Here is a 15,385-nt window from a genome sequence, read left to right on the forward strand (position 1 = left end):
TCTTTGTCTGGTTTTGGAATCAGGGTGATGGTGGCCTCATAGAATGAGTTTGGGAGTGTTCCTTCCTCTGCAATTTTTTGGAAGAGCTTGAGAAGGATGGGTGTTAGGTCTTCTCTAAATGTTTGATAGAATTTACCTGTGAAGCCATCTGGTCCTGGACTTTTGTTTGTTGGAAGACTTTTAATCACAGTTTCAATTTCATTACTTGTGTCTGGTCTGTTCATATTTTCTGTTTCTTCCTGGTTCAGTCTTGGAAGCTTATACCTTTCTAAGAATTTGTCCATTTCTTCCAGGTTGTCCATTTTATTGGCATAGAGTTGCTTGTAGTAGCCTCTTAGAATGCTTTGTATTTCTGCGGTGTCTGTTGTAACTTCTTCTTTTTCATTTCTAGTTTTATTGATTTGAGTCCTCTCCCTCTTTTTCTTGATGAGTCTGGCTAATGGCTTATCAATTTTGTTTATCTTCTCAAAGAACCAGCTTTTAGTTTTATTGATCTTTGCTATTGTTTTCTTTGTTTCTATTTCATTTATTTCCACTCTGATCTTTATGATTTCTTTCCTTCTGCTAACTTTGGGTTTTGTTTGTTCTTCTTTCTCTAGTTCCTTTAGGTGTAAGGTTAGATTGTTTACTTGAGATTTTTCTTGTTTCTTTAGGTAGGCTTGTATAGCTATAAAATTCCCTCTTAGAACTGCTTTTGCTGCATCCCGTAGGTTTTCGATCATCGTGTTTTCATTGTCATTTGTCTCTAGGTGTTTTTTGATTTCCTCTTTGATTTCTTCAGTGATCTCTTGGTTATTTAGTAACGTATTGTTTAGCCTCCATGTGTTTGTGTTTTTTACGTTTTTTTCCCTGTAATTCATTTCTAATCTCATAGCGTTGTGGTCAGAAAAGATGCTTGATATGATTTCAATTTTCTTAAATTTACTGAGGCTTGATTTGTGACCTAAGATGTGATCTATCCTGGAGAATGTTCCATGTGCACTTGAGAAGAAAGTGTAATCTGCTGTTTTTGGATGGAATGTCCTATAAATATCAATTAAATCTATCTGGTTTATTGTGTCATTTAAAGCTTCTGTTTCCTTATTTATTTTCATTTTGGATGATCTGTCCATTGGTGTAAGTGAGGTGTTAAAGTCCCCCACTATTATTGTGTTACTGTCGATTTCCTCTTTTATAGCTGTTAGCAGTTGCCTTATGTATTGAGGTGCTCCTATGTTGGGTGCATATATATTTATAATTGTTATATCTTCTTCTTGGATTGATCCCTTGATCATTATGTAGTGTCCTTCCTTGTCTCTTGTAACATTCTTTATTTTAAAGTCTATTTTATCTGATATGAGTATAGCTACTCCAGCTTTCTTTTGATTTCCATTTGCATGGAGTATCTTTTTCCATCCCCTCATTTTCAGTCTGTATGTGTCCCTAGGTCTGAAGTGGGTCTCTTGTAGACAGCATATATATGGGTCTTGTTTTTGTATCCATTCAGCAAGCCTGTGTCTTTTGGTTGGAGCATTTAATCCATTCACGTTTAAGGTAATTGTCGATATGTATGTTCCTATGACCATTTTCTTAATTGTTTTGGGTTTGTTTTTGTAGGTCCTTTTCTTCTCTTGTGTTTCCCACTTAGAGAAGTTCCCTTAGCATTTGTTGTAGAGCTGGTTTGGTGGTGCTGAATTCTCTTAGCTTTTGCTTGTCTGTAAAGCTTGATTTCTCCATCAAACCTAAATGAGATCCTTGCCAGGTAGAGTAATCTTGGTTGTAGGTTCTTCCCTTTCATCACTTTAAGTATATCATGCCACTGCCTTCTGGCTTGTAGAGTTTCTGCTGAGAAGTCAGCTGTTAACCTTATGGGAGTTCCCTTGTATGTTATTTGTCATTTTTCCCTTGCTGCTTTCAATAATTTTTCTTTGTCTTTAATTTTTGCCAATTTGATTACTATGTGTCTCGGCGTGTTTCTCCTTGGGTTTATCCTGTATGGGACTCTCTGCGCTTCCTGGACTTGGGTGGCTATTTCCTTTCCCATGTTAGGGAAGTTTTTGACTATAATCTCTTCAAATATTTTCTCTGGTCCTTTCTCTCTCTCTTCTCCTTCTGGGACCCCTATAATGCGAATGTTGTTGCGTTTAATGTTGTCCCAGACGTCTCTTAGGCTGTCTTCATTTCTTTTCATTCTTTTTTCTTTAGTCTGTTCCGCAGCAGTGAATTCCACCATTCTGTCTTCCAGGTCACTTATCCGTTCTTCTGCCTCAGTTATTCTGCTATTGATTCCTTCTAGTGTAGTTTTCGTTTCAGTTATTGTATTGTTCATCTCTGTTTGTTTGTTCTTTAATTCTTCTAGGTCTTTGTTAAACATTTCTTGCATCTTCTCGATCTTTGCCTCCATTCTTATTCCGAGGTCCTGGATCATCTTCACTATCATTATTCTGAATTCTTTTTCTGGAAGGTTGCCTATCTCCACTTCATTTAGTTGTTTTTCTGGGGTTTTATCTTGTTCCTTCATCTGGTATATAGCCCTCTGCCTTTTCATCTTGCCTATCTTTCTGTGAATGTGGTTTTTGTTCCACAGGCTGCAGGATTGTAGTTTTTCTTGCTTCTGCTGTCTGCCCTCTGGTGGTTGAGGCTATCTAAGAGGCTTGATGGGAGGCTCTCTAAACGAGATAATTTTTAAAACTGCTAGTATGGATGGTCTCCTGCAGAGGCAGGGGGTGGCTGTGGCTCACCGTGGGGACAAGGAAACTGGCAGCAGAAGTTCTGGGAAGTACTCCTTGGCGTGAGCCCTCCCAGAGTCTGTCATTAACCCCACCAAACACCCCAGGCAGTGGTCCCACCTTCTAACACCATTATTTTGGGTGTTAGAATTCCAGCATGTGAAACTGGGGGGACACAAACAAAAAAAGTCTAAAGAATAAAATTTCATATAAATACCATATTTTTAAAAAATTGAAGTATAGTTGATTTACAATGTTGTGTTAATTTCAGGTGTTACAGCAAAGTGATTCAGATATATATATATATACACACATATATATACACATACACATACACACACACACATATATATATTCTTTTTCAGATTCTTTTCCACTATAGGTTATTACAAGATATTGAATATAGTTCCCTGTGCTATCCAGTGGGTCCTTGTTTTTTTATCTGTTTTATATATAGTAGTGTGCATCTGTTAATCTCAAACTCCTAATTCTAAATACCATCTTAATCAGATATGGGTGAGACTCAAGGTATGATTCATTCTAAGAAAATTCCCCCCTAGCTGTGATCCTGTGAAATCAAACAAATTATGTGCTTGCAAAATACAATGATGGGACAGGTATAGAATGGACATTTCATTCCAAAAGGGAGAAATAGGAGAGAAAGAAGGGGTAACAGGTTCCAAGTAAGTCCAAAACCCCAGAAGACAAACAACACTAAATCTTAAAGCTTTAGAACAATCTTCTTTAATTAGATGTTCTGCTCTGTGGGGCAGAGGTCTTACCTTCCAGACCCACCTGAGGCATGGTGTGGGGGTGGTCTCGCCCTCTGGACACACTGGGATATGCTCGCCTCCCATGGCTTTATTGGGTGTAGCCACACAGCAGCTCTCGTGGGTGGCAATTGCATGCTGGTGGTTCTACCAGTCTGGGGCCCCAAGGGTGGCCTGATGGCTTCACTGGCACTGCCCTGGTAGTGGCTCCCTTCAGTGACCTTGCCCTCAAGTGACCCTCTGCTTGGGTTGTGGGCCCATGGCTCCAGGTTGCTTCATCTTTCTAAATCTAGGGGGAGGTAGCTGTGCCCCTGTGGCTCTGCTGGGGAGGATAGAGCCCCCATAGCTTTGGGCAGTACCACTTTGATTTAGGCAGAGGTCAGTCATCTGGCCTGTTGAAACCCAGGCAGTAACCCCACCCATCTACCACGTTTTGAAACTGAGGAGGCAGCCCTAATGATCTCTCTCTCTTTTTTTTTTTAAATTTTTATTGGAGTATAGTTGATTTATAGTGCTGTGTTAGTTTCTGCTGTACAGCAAAGTGAATCAGTTATACATATACATATATCCACTCTTTTTTAGATTCTTTTCCCATATAGGTCATTACAGAGTATTGACTAGAATTCCCTGTGCTATACAATAGGTCCTTATTAGTTATCTATTTTATATATAGTAGTGTGTATATGTCAATCCAAATCTCTCAGTTTATCCCTCTCCCCCTTCCTCCCCGGTAACCGTAAGTTTGTTTTCTACATCTGTGACTCTTTATACTTTGTAAATTAGTTCATTTGTACCTTTTTTTAGATTCCACATATAAGCAATATCATATGATATTTGTCTGTCTCTGACTTACTTCACTTAGTATGATAATCTCTAGGTCCATCCATGTTGCTGCAAATGGCATTATTTCATTCTTTTTATGGCTGAGTAATATTTCATTGTATATATGTACCACATCTTCTTTATCCATTCCTCTGTTAATGGATACTTAGGTTGCTTCCATGTCTTGGCTATTGTAAACAGGGCTGCAGTGAACATTGGGGTGCGTGTATCCTTTTGGATTATGGCTTTCTCCAGATGTATGCCCAATAGTGGGATTGCTGGATCATATGGTAGTTCTATTTTTAGTTTTTTAAGGAACCTCCATACTGTTCTCCATAGTGGTTATATCAATTTACATTCCCACCAACAGTGCAAGAGGGTTCCCTTTTCTCCACACCCTCTCCAGCATTTATTGTTTGTAGACTTTATGATGGTGGCCATTCTGACCTGTGTGAGGTGATACCTTATTGTAGTTTTGATTCGTATTTCTCTGATGATGAGTGATGTTGAGCATCTTTTCATGTGCTTCTTGGCCATCTGTATGTCTTCTTTGGAGAAATGTCTATTTAGATCTTCTGCCCATTTTTTGATCGTGTTGTTCGTTTTTTTGACATAGAGCTGCATGAGCTGTTTGTATATTTTGGAGATTAATTCCTTGTTAGTTGCTTCCTTTGCAAATAGTTTTTCCCATTCTGTGGGTTGTCTTTTCATTTTGTTTATGGTTTCCTTTGCTGTGCAGAAGCTTTTAACTTTACTTAGGTCCGATTTGTTTATTTTATTTTTTATTTTACTTTTTAAATTTATTTTATTTATTTTTGACTGTGTTGGGTTTTCGTTGCTTTGTGCAGGCTTTCTCTAGTTGCGGCGAGTGGGGGCTACTCTTCATTGCGGTGTGTGGACTTCTCACTGCAGTGGCTTCTCTTGTTGCGGAGCACAGGCTCGAGGCGTGCAAGCTTCAGTAGTTGTGGCGCGTGGGCTCAGTAGTTGTGGCTCGCGGGCTCTAGAGCACAGGCTCAGTAGTTGTGGCACACAGGCTTAGTTGCTCCGTGGCATGTGGGATCTTCCTGGACCAGGGCTCGAAACTGTGTTCCCTGCATTGGCAGGTGGGTTCTTAACCACTGAACCACCAGGGAAGCCCCTATTTCTGTTTTTATTTTCGTTACTGTAGGAGGTGGATCAAAAAAGATATTGCTGGGCTTCCCTGGTGGCGCAGTGGTTGAGAATCCGCCTGCCAATGCAGGGGACACGGGTTCGAGTCCTGGTCCGGGAAGATCCCACATGCCACGGAGCAACTAAGCCCATGCACCACAACTACTGAGCCTGCGCACCACAACTACTGAGCCTGCGTGCTACAACTACTGAAGCCTGAGCACCTAGAGCCTGTGCTCTGCAACAAGAGAAGCCACCGCAGTGAGAAGCCTGCACACCATAACGAAGAGTAGCCCCCGCTCACTGCAACTAGAGAAAGCCTGTGCACAGCAATGAAGACCCAATGCAGCCAAAAATAAATAAATAAAAAATAAAAATAAATAAAATTAAAAAAAAAAAAAGATATTGCTGCGATTAATGTCAAAGAATGTTCTGCCTATGTTTTCCTCTAAGAGTTTTATAGTGTCTGGCCTTACATTTAGGTCTTTGATCCATTTCAAGTTTACTTTTTCTTTTTAAATAATTTATTTATTTATTTATTTTTGGCTGCGTTGGGTCTTCATTGCTGCACTTGGGCTTTCTCTAGTTGCGGCGAGTAGGGGGCTACTCTTTGTTGCAGTGCGTGAGCTTCTCATTGCGGTGGCTTCTCTTGTTGCAGAGCACGGGCTCTAGGTGTGTGGGCTTCAGTAGTTGTGGCACGCGGGCTCAGTAGTTGTGGCTCGCAGGCTCTGGAGCGCAGGCTCGCGGGCTCTAGAGTGCAGGGTCAGTAGTTGTGGTGCATTGAGTTTACTTTTGTGTATGGTGTTAGAGAGTGTTCTAATTTCATTTTTTACATGTAGCTGTCCAATTTTCCCAGCACCGTTTATTGAAGAGACTGTCTTTTTCTCCATTGTACACTCTTGCTTCCTTTGTCAGAGATTAATTGACCATAGGTGCGTGAGTTTATTTCTGGGCTTTCTGTCCTGTCCCATTGATCTATGTGTCTGTTTTTGTGCCAGTACCATACTGTTTTGATTATTGTAGCCTTGTAGTATAGTCTGAAGTCAGGGAGTGTGATTCCTTCAGCTCTGTTTTTCTTTCTCAGGATTGCTTTGGCTATTCAGGGTTTTTTGTGTTTCTATACAAATTTTAGAATTTTTTGTTCTACTTTTGTGAAAAATGCCATTGGTAATTTGATAAGGATTGCATTGAATCTGTAGATTGCTTTGGGTAGTATGGTTATTTTGACAATATTGATTCTTCCAATCCAAGAACATGGTATATCCTTCCATCTGTTTGTGTCATCTCTGATTTCTTTCATCAGCATCTTATAGTTTTCAGAGTAGAGGTCTTTTGTCTCCTTAGGTAGGTTTATTCCTAGGTATTATATTCTTTATGATGTGATTTTCCTTGATTTCTCTTTCAGATCATTCATTGTTAGTGTTTACAAATGCAAGAGATTTCTGTGTATTAATTTTATATCCTGCAACTTTACCGAATTCATTGATGAGCTCTAGTAGTTTTCTGGTAGCATCTTTAGGATTTTCTATGTATAGTGTCATGTCATCTGCAAACAGTGAAAGTTTTACTTCTTCTTTTCCAATTTGGATTCCTTTTATTTCTTTTTCTTTTCTGATTATCACGGCTAGGACTTCCAAAGCTATGTTGAATAAAAGTGGTGACAATGGATATCCTTGCCTTGTTCCTGATCTTAGAGGGAATGCTTCCAGCTTTTCACCATTGAGAACGATGTTAGCTGTGGAGCCCTGATGATCTCTGAATTACGTTGTGGTCCTTCTTTCCTTGTCTTGAAGAATAGCCCGTGTTCACAGCCATATAGTCCTGTCCTGTAAAATCTAAGTCCAACAGCCTTCCTCATTCCTTCTTCTTCAGTTCAAACGGACTGTTTTCCTGCTGGGGCAGCTGATTCAGTCTGTGGTTCAAACCCATACTAATCTCTTAATCACAAGGTGGCTTGGCCACACCCTGTTCTCTCTGGAACAAGCTTTCTCATTTCTTTCAATATGGATAGGCCGAAAATTTTCCGTTTCTGCATCCTATTTGGTTAACAATTCCATCTCTAAGTCATTCTCTCTTTTCATATTTTACTATAAGCATTCAAAAAGAACCAGGCCACTCCTTAAACACTTGGCTTAGAAATTTCCTCAGCTGTATATCCAATTTCATCACTCACAAGTTCTCCTTTCCACAAAACACTAGGACATGAACACAGTTCAGCAAAGCTCTTTACCACTTTATAACAAGGATCGCTTTTCCTCCAGTTTCCAATAACATGTTCCTCATGTCCGCCTGAGACCTTAACAGAAGAGCCTTTACCATCCGTCATTTCTACCAACATTCTGTTCACAATCCTTAGGTATACTCTCCAAGAAGATTGAGGCTTTCTCTATAGCTTTCCTGTTCTCCTTCTGAGCTCTCACCAGAATTGCTTTTAATGGTTCGTTCATGGCAATGTAGGTTTTTTCTACTATGCACCTTAGAATTCTCCCAGTCTCTTTCTGTTACCCAGTTCCAAAGTTGCTTCCACATTTTTAGATATTTGTTACAGAGGCACTGCACTCTCAGTACCAATTTTCTGTCTTAGTCTGTTCGGGTTGCTATAACAAAATACAACAGACTCTGTAGTTTGCAAACAATAGAAATCTATTTTGCCCAGTTCTGGAGGCTGGAAGTCTGATACCAGGATTCCAGCAAGATCAGGTTAGGGCCCTCTTCTGAGTTGTAGACTTCCTGTATTTTCACCTGGCAGAAGGGGCTAGGAGCTCTGTGCGATCTCTATTATAAAAGCCCTAATCCCATTCATGAGCGGTCCACCCTCAGGATTTAATCACCATTACATTGGGCACTAGGATTCCAACATGTGAATTTTGGGGGGACACAAACATTCAGATCAGAGTGGTCCTCTTGAGAAACTATTAAATCTTTCTAAAAATTATTATTATTAAAACTTTGTCTTTTTAGAGCAGCTTAGGGTTCACAGAAAAAATGGGTGGAGGATACAAATTTCTTATATAGTCCCTGCCCCCACACATGTATAGCCTTCCCCATTATTAACATCCCCCACCAGAATGGTACATGTTACAAATTGTTGACCCTACATAGACACATCATTGTCACTCCAAGTTCATAGTTTCACTCTTGGTGTTGTATATTCCATGGGCTTGGACAATGCATAATGACATGTATCCATCATTATGGTATCATACAGAGCATTTCCACAGCCCTAAAAACCTTCTGTGCTCTTTTTTATTCATCCGTCCCCCACCCCAATCCCTGGCAACCACTGATCTCTTTATTGTCTCCATAGTTTTCCAGAATGTTATATAGTTGGAATCATACTTTATGTAGCCTTTTCAGATTGGTTTCTTTCACTTAATAATATGTATTTAAGTTTCCTCCATGCCTTTTCATAGCTTAATAGCTTATTTCCTTTTAGCCCTAAATAATATTTCATTGTCTGGATATACCACAGTTTATCCAGTCATCTACTGAAGGCCATCTTGGTGGCTTCCAAGTTTTGGCAATTATGAATAAAACTGCTATAAATATCTGTGTGCAAGTTTTTTTTTTAAGATTTTTAAAAAATTAATTAATTATTTATTTTTGGCTGTGTTGGGTCTCCGTTGCTGCACGCGGGCTTTCTCTAGTTGAGGCAAGTGGGGACTACTCTTTGTTGTGGTGCATGGGCTTCTCATTGCGGTGGCTTCTCTTGTGGAGCACGGGCTCTAGGCACATGGGCTTCAGTAGTTGTGGCACGTGGGCTCAGTAGTTGTGGCTCGCGGGCTCTAGAGCACAGGCTCAGTAGTTGTGGCACATGGGCTTAGTTGCTCTGTGGCATGTGGGATATTACTGGACCAGGGGTCGAACCCGTGTCCCCTGCATTGGCAGGTGGATTCTTAACCACTGCACCACCAGGGATGTCCCTGTATGCAAGTTTTTATGTGAACATAAGTTTTCAACTCCTTTGGGTAAATACCAAGGAGCACACTTGCTGGATAGTATGGTAAGAGTATGTTTAATTTTATAAGAAACCATAAAAATGTCTTCCAAAGTGGCTATACCATTTTGCATTCCCATGAGCAATGAATGAGAGTTCCTGTTGCTCCACATTCTTGCTAGCATTTGGTGTTGTCAATGTTCTGGATTTTGGCCATTCTAATAGGTATGTCAGTCTTTTTTTTACTAGCAAAATTTTACAGAGCAGCAATCTGTTTGTGAATTTTCCTGTTTTTTCCTGGCAATCTCAAAAATATTCAAAATTGAGGCTAAGGCTGCACAAGTGCAAAAGTTCCCCTGAAAACACAATGTAGTTGCATTGCAGAGGTGATGATTGTTAGCATATTGTCAGTAGTGAAAGAATGTGGTGTTGACATGTGCATGCCAGTTAGTTTTTTGGATAAGGAATATCCTAGACAGGAGACACAATGCTTGTCCAACTGCTTGACATAATGCTGCAGTCTGTAACAATGACTCAATAAAATGCTTTTAGACAACAATACTTGCTTATTAAACATTTGAAATATCTTCACAAAAGTTAAAGGTGACATGATGTCCAGAGAATGCACTTTGGGAAGTATCTATTTACGTATCCAAATATTTGAAACCTCTTCCAGAATCTAGATCCCTGCAGTAAACCTCCTTTTAAAAAATGCTGCCATGTGGACAGGAAGTTAAATTGCCATATATGGTGATAATGGAATGTTTTACATTTTTATTATCCAATAGAAATATAAAGTGACACATACGTAATTTTAAAATTTCTTAAATAAATAAAAGAAAGCTAAAAAGAGATCTTCCATTAAATAAAAGAAAGATTAAAAAAAAAACTTCCATAGGGAATTCCCTGGCGGTCCCGGGTTCAATCCCTGGTCAAGGAACTAAGATCCCACAAGCCGCGCGGCACAGCCAAAATAAATAAATAAATAAAAGAATGCTAAAAATTTCTAACAACATTAATAAACTGTAAAAGAAACAGGTGACATTAATTTTAATGTTATGTTTTATTTAATGCAACATATCCAAAATATTATCATCTCATTGTTGAGTCAGTATGAACAATTACTGAGATTTTTATACTTTTTGTACTAGGTTTTCAAATAATATTATTGAATGGAGTGTGTATTTTATACTTATGCTACATGTCAATTTGGACTAGCCACATTTCAAGCACTCTTGGACAACACAGTCCTATTATTTCCCAACCCTCTGTCATTTTCTGAACCATTTGAAGGCAAGAAAATCAGTGTGTCATTGAAATAATGTCCAAATGCCCTGAGCTGGTACACACCATCCATCATTACTATCATCTTTTTGGGAGTCAGTCCATTAAAAGTAATAGCCATATCTGAACAGCAGGCTTCTACTACTTGCTGAGGGTTACTAGACATTGTCTCTTGAATAAGACATGCAGTAGTTTTGTATTTATAAATAGAGTTCTTCCTTTGGAATCCTCTGCATTTTCTGCAAGAACTCCTGCATATTTCAGGCAGACTGCCAGTTGCATATCTTCAGATAACTTCCAAATCACACTTTGATCTGCATACTTTTCAGACTTATTCAGAAGTCTGTTAAGTCTTTTCATAGCTCTATACTTAAAACAATTCCTTCTCCCATAGTCACATATTCAGGGTCACCAGATGTTATAGTGTGGCCCAGATAAAAAGGTTGTGATGCATCCCTAGTAAACAGAAGACACTTTGTTTTCAATGACAGTAAATGTAGTGGGATGTGCAAGAAAGAACCAGTTGTAGTTGTTGCCGTGCTTCCCAAAGACATATTTGTACCTCTTCCTCATCTGTGTCCACATGTCATTTTTTATCTTAAACAAACCATCATTTTTAGTACTCTAGTGCTCTGTTTTGTCACAATGTTTGGTCTAAGTCTCTTTCAGTACAGCCCAATAATACTTATCATCGGGTTCTACAAGGATGGTAGAGTAAATACAGATACTTTTACTCAGCTCCATGCGTTCCACTTCCGAAATGTTTAAGAAATCTTTTGTGCTAGGTGGGCGAAGGTGATGGTGCTCATGGTCTTGAGTTTTACCTGTTTCGAATGGTAATTCGCCCAAACATAGTTATCAAAACACAGCAAATTCTCCCAACCAGTGTACCCTTAAAAAATGATACAGTACACTCATAACAGAAACCATCTTTCAGACATTGAGAACAGCGCACACCTCAGTTGGGGTCCCTGTCACCCAGGCGGTCCAGAGCGGGCAGCTCCCTGCTGGGCTGTTGTAGCTGCAGGAGGCCGCTTCTCTGTGGTTTTCGAGAAGGGGGCGGGTCTGGCATGTCGGCTATGGGGGTGGTACCCAGGGTGCTGTGAGTTTGAGATGCTCTGGAAGTTAAGGGCGTCTGGGAATATCAGCCAACAATAAAATTGATAATGAACACAGATTGAGCCACAGACGGCTCTAAGTGTTGACCAGACTTCAATACTCAGTAAAAAATAATTCAAAATTTAGTTTTACGTCCTGGTTGTGTATGATGTTAACTTGCATTGGGTCCTTTTTAAGACATTTGTTTATTTTACTTATAATATTCATTTTACTATTTTACTTTAACTCTCCAAACTTTTTTTTATTCCCACCCTCTAAAATCTCCAAGCTTTCTCTTCTCCACAGAACTTTTAAAAAATACCCAGATATTTTTCCATTCTCTGTGCTGTATGCTTTTGTGGACGTGTGTGTTTAATCGGAGTATCTTCTATACTCTTTCCATCACGATCTGTAAGAATTAAAACTCCTCAGTTGTGACTTAAACATACCACCTATGGAGCTTATGAGAATACACCACTTTCTGATATCACTGGGACTTTTTTTTTCTATATTAAGCCTGTGTCAATGTATCTTTTCTTTTGTTTTTTTTTCTTCTTTTTAAGAATTTTTATTATTTATTTTTTATTGAAGTATAGTTGATTTACAATGTTGTGTTAGTTTCAGGTGTACAGCAAAGTGATTCCATATATATATATATATATATATATATATATATATATATATATATATATATATATATATATTCTTTTTCAGATTCTTTTCCCATATAGGTTATTACAAAATATCGAGTATAGTTCCCTGTGCTATACAGTAGGTCCTTGTTGTTTATTTTATATATAGTAATGTGTATATGTTACTCCCAAATTCCTAATTTATCCCTCCCATGCTCATTGGAAATTTTTTTTTTAACATCTTTATTGGAGTATAATTGCTTTACAATGGTGTGTTAGTTTCTGCTTTATAACAAAGTGAATCAGCTATACATATATATATATCCCCATATCTCTTCCCTCTTGCGTCTCCCTTCCTCCCACCCTCCCTATCCCACCCCTCTAGGTGGTCACAAAGCACCGAGCTGATCTCCCCGTGCTATGCAGCTGCTTCCCACTAGCTATCGGTTTTACATTTGGTAGTGTATATATGTCCATGCCACTCTCTCACTTTGTCCCAGCTTACCCTTCCACCTCCCCGTGTCCTCAAGTCCATTCTCTAGTAGGTCTGCGTCTTTATTCCCATCCTGCCCCTAGGTTCTTCATGACCTTTTTTTTTTTTTTTAGATTCCATATATATGTGTTAGCATACGGTATTTGTTTTTCTCTTTCTGACTTACTTTACTCTGTATGACAGACTCTAGGTCTGTCCACCTCACTACAGATAACTCCATTTTGTTTCTTTTTATGGCTGAGTAATATTCCATTGTATATATGTGCCACATCTTCTTTATCCATTCAACTGTTGATGGACACTTAGGTTGCTTCCATGTCCTGGCAATTGTAAATAGAGCTGCAATGAACATTGTGGTACATGACTCTTCTTGAATTATGGTTTTCTTAGGGTATATGCCCAGTAGGGGGATTGTTGGGTCGTACGGTAGTTGTATTTTTAGTTTTTTAAGGAACCTCCGTACTGTTCTCCATAGTGGCTGTATCAATTTACATTCCCACCAACAGTGCAAGAGGGTTCCCTTTTTTCCACACCCTCTCCAGCATTTATTGTTTGTAGATTTTTTGATGATGGCCATTGTGACTGTTGTGAGATGATATCTCATTGTAGTTTTGATTTGCATTTCTCTAATGATTAATGATGTTGAGCATTCTTTCATGTGTTTGTTGGCAATCTGTATATCTTCTTTGGAGAAATGTCTATTTTTGATCAACAAATCAGATATGACATTTGAGGTCTTACTATTCTCTTAGATTTAATTTATTGTTCTTAATATGTGTTAACCAGTGATTTCTAACATATAGTCCAGTGAAGAAAATTCTATTGATGAATACTCATGTAGTATATATTACATTGTATTAAAAGTATCAAACCTTTGGTATTTTGTTTGATCCATTTTTAAATATGCCCTGAAAGAGCTTTTAATGTGCTAAATTGTATGCAATTCATATTCACTGAAGTACTTTAAATGTTCTTAAAGAATTCCAAAAGGGAAATATGAATTTTTCTATTTTTTTATCTTTTCTCACTTTTCAGATGCAGCAGCTTGAGAGACAAGTTATTGATGCTGAACGTCAAGCAGAAAAAGCTTTTCAACAGGTAGCGTATAGTTTTAGTTAAAAAATTGTTTTCTGCCTCTACCAATATAAACATTGTTTTGCCCAAAACAATCCTGAAAATAGTCTTCAGCTGTCCTCCTCATTTTATCATTTTTACTGTTCATGAGCTCGTTCCATAGAGAAAATGGAGAATCTAACTTTGTTTTGCCCCTTAATAAATTTTCAAAAGGACAAAAATGCTTCTATTCGGAAGTTTTATCTTACTTATGAAAAAAATCAAATATGACTTTTATGGTTATGGTTATGCCTAACCATAATGACATTTTATGTATAAATATGTTCATGGCAGCTTTATTTATAGTAATAAAGAGTTGGAAATAATATGAATGCCATTTTATAGGAGAATGAATTAGAGAACTGTATCTATTCCATGAAATATTAAACAGCCATTAAAAATAACTATTACAAAGAATTTATACAAATACAGAAAAATGCTTAGAGTTATATTAGGAAAAATATATACAGATTTTTATATTTAACATGTTAATAGATATGGGAGGAAAAGGTCAAGCCTAAGAGTTAAAAAAAAAAAGCTGTTAGGAAACATCCTGAAATTTGTGTTTGTGGAATTATGGATGCTTGGTTTTTTTCTTCTGTATCTTCATACTTTCTAGTTTTTTATTTTGGTACTACTTTTACTTTAAAAAAATAATCTTTTGATAAATTACTTAACCTTTTCTGGGCCTTGCCAACAGTAAAATGAGCGGTTTGGATGAGCCCACCAGCCTTAAAGTTTGTCTAAGGAGCCTAAATTGATAATTTCACATTTTATGAAAAGATCTCTGTCAGATTCAGTCAAGTCAAGAATTTCAGAAGTCTTACATACAAAATTATTTCTTCCAAGAAGTGTATATTCAATTTCTTATACTTGCTCTAAGTTTGTCATGTTTCTTCCTTCAGTTTGAGTACTACCAAATCTTGTTTTCACCTAAAAGATTTAATTTTACACAGTAGATTGTTTTAGTGGCTTGACTAAATTAACCCAATTTAACCTAATCCTTAATTTTCTTAAATTAATTATACTTGAAGATAAAATCTTAAAACTTTGTTATGCAAAATTTCAACCACTACAAGAGTAGAGAACATAGTATAATGAAGCCCCGTCATCACCTTCAGCAGTTAGTTGATGCACAGCTGGTATATACCTCCACCCACTTCTTCCCTACCCCCACACTAGATTATTTTGAAACAAGTCCCAGATATTATATCATTCCACCCAAGAGTATTTCAGCAACTCATCTAAAAATGAAGACTTAAAAATCATAGCTACAGTACCATCACCCCACTGAAAAATTACCAATAATTTTTTAAAACCTCAAATGTAGATTTTGATACAAGTACTAGTAGTAATGGTAAGGATGTATGATTTGCTTG

The 15,385-nt window shown here is 37.9% G+C and overlaps 2 protein-coding genes across 3 annotated transcripts in view; one reads left to right on the plus strand and one right to left on the minus strand.

Moving 5' to 3' along the window:
• The window catches only part of PLEKHH2 (pleckstrin homology, MyTH4 and FERM domain containing H2), a 112,703-nt gene that overhangs the window by 25,613 nt on the left and 71,705 nt on the right, over nucleotides 1-15,385 (plus strand). For both annotated transcript variants that reach the window (XM_061210421.1, XM_061210423.1), the window contains exon 3: nucleotides 13,929-13,991. In XM_061210421.1, coding sequence (XP_061066404.1) covers nucleotides 13,929-13,991 — 63 coding nt within the window. The remainder of the gene's footprint in view (nucleotides 1-13,928; nucleotides 13,992-15,385) is intronic.
• C1GALT1C1L (C1GALT1 specific chaperone 1 like) lies at nucleotides 10,612-11,742 on the minus strand. Its single transcript, XM_061168649.1, is given in 6 exon segments — nucleotides 10,612-10,862; nucleotides 10,865-11,032; nucleotides 11,035-11,147; nucleotides 11,149-11,496; nucleotides 11,498-11,600; nucleotides 11,649-11,742. Coding segments are annotated over 6 exon segments (1,077 nt in total).

The sequence above is a fragment of the Eubalaena glacialis genome, chromosome 14 (assembly GCF_028564815.1).
Source record: "Eubalaena glacialis isolate mEubGla1 chromosome 14, mEubGla1.1.hap2.+ XY, whole genome shotgun sequence".
NCBI classification, from domain to species: domain Eukaryota; kingdom Metazoa; phylum Chordata; class Mammalia; order Artiodactyla; family Balaenidae; genus Eubalaena; species Eubalaena glacialis.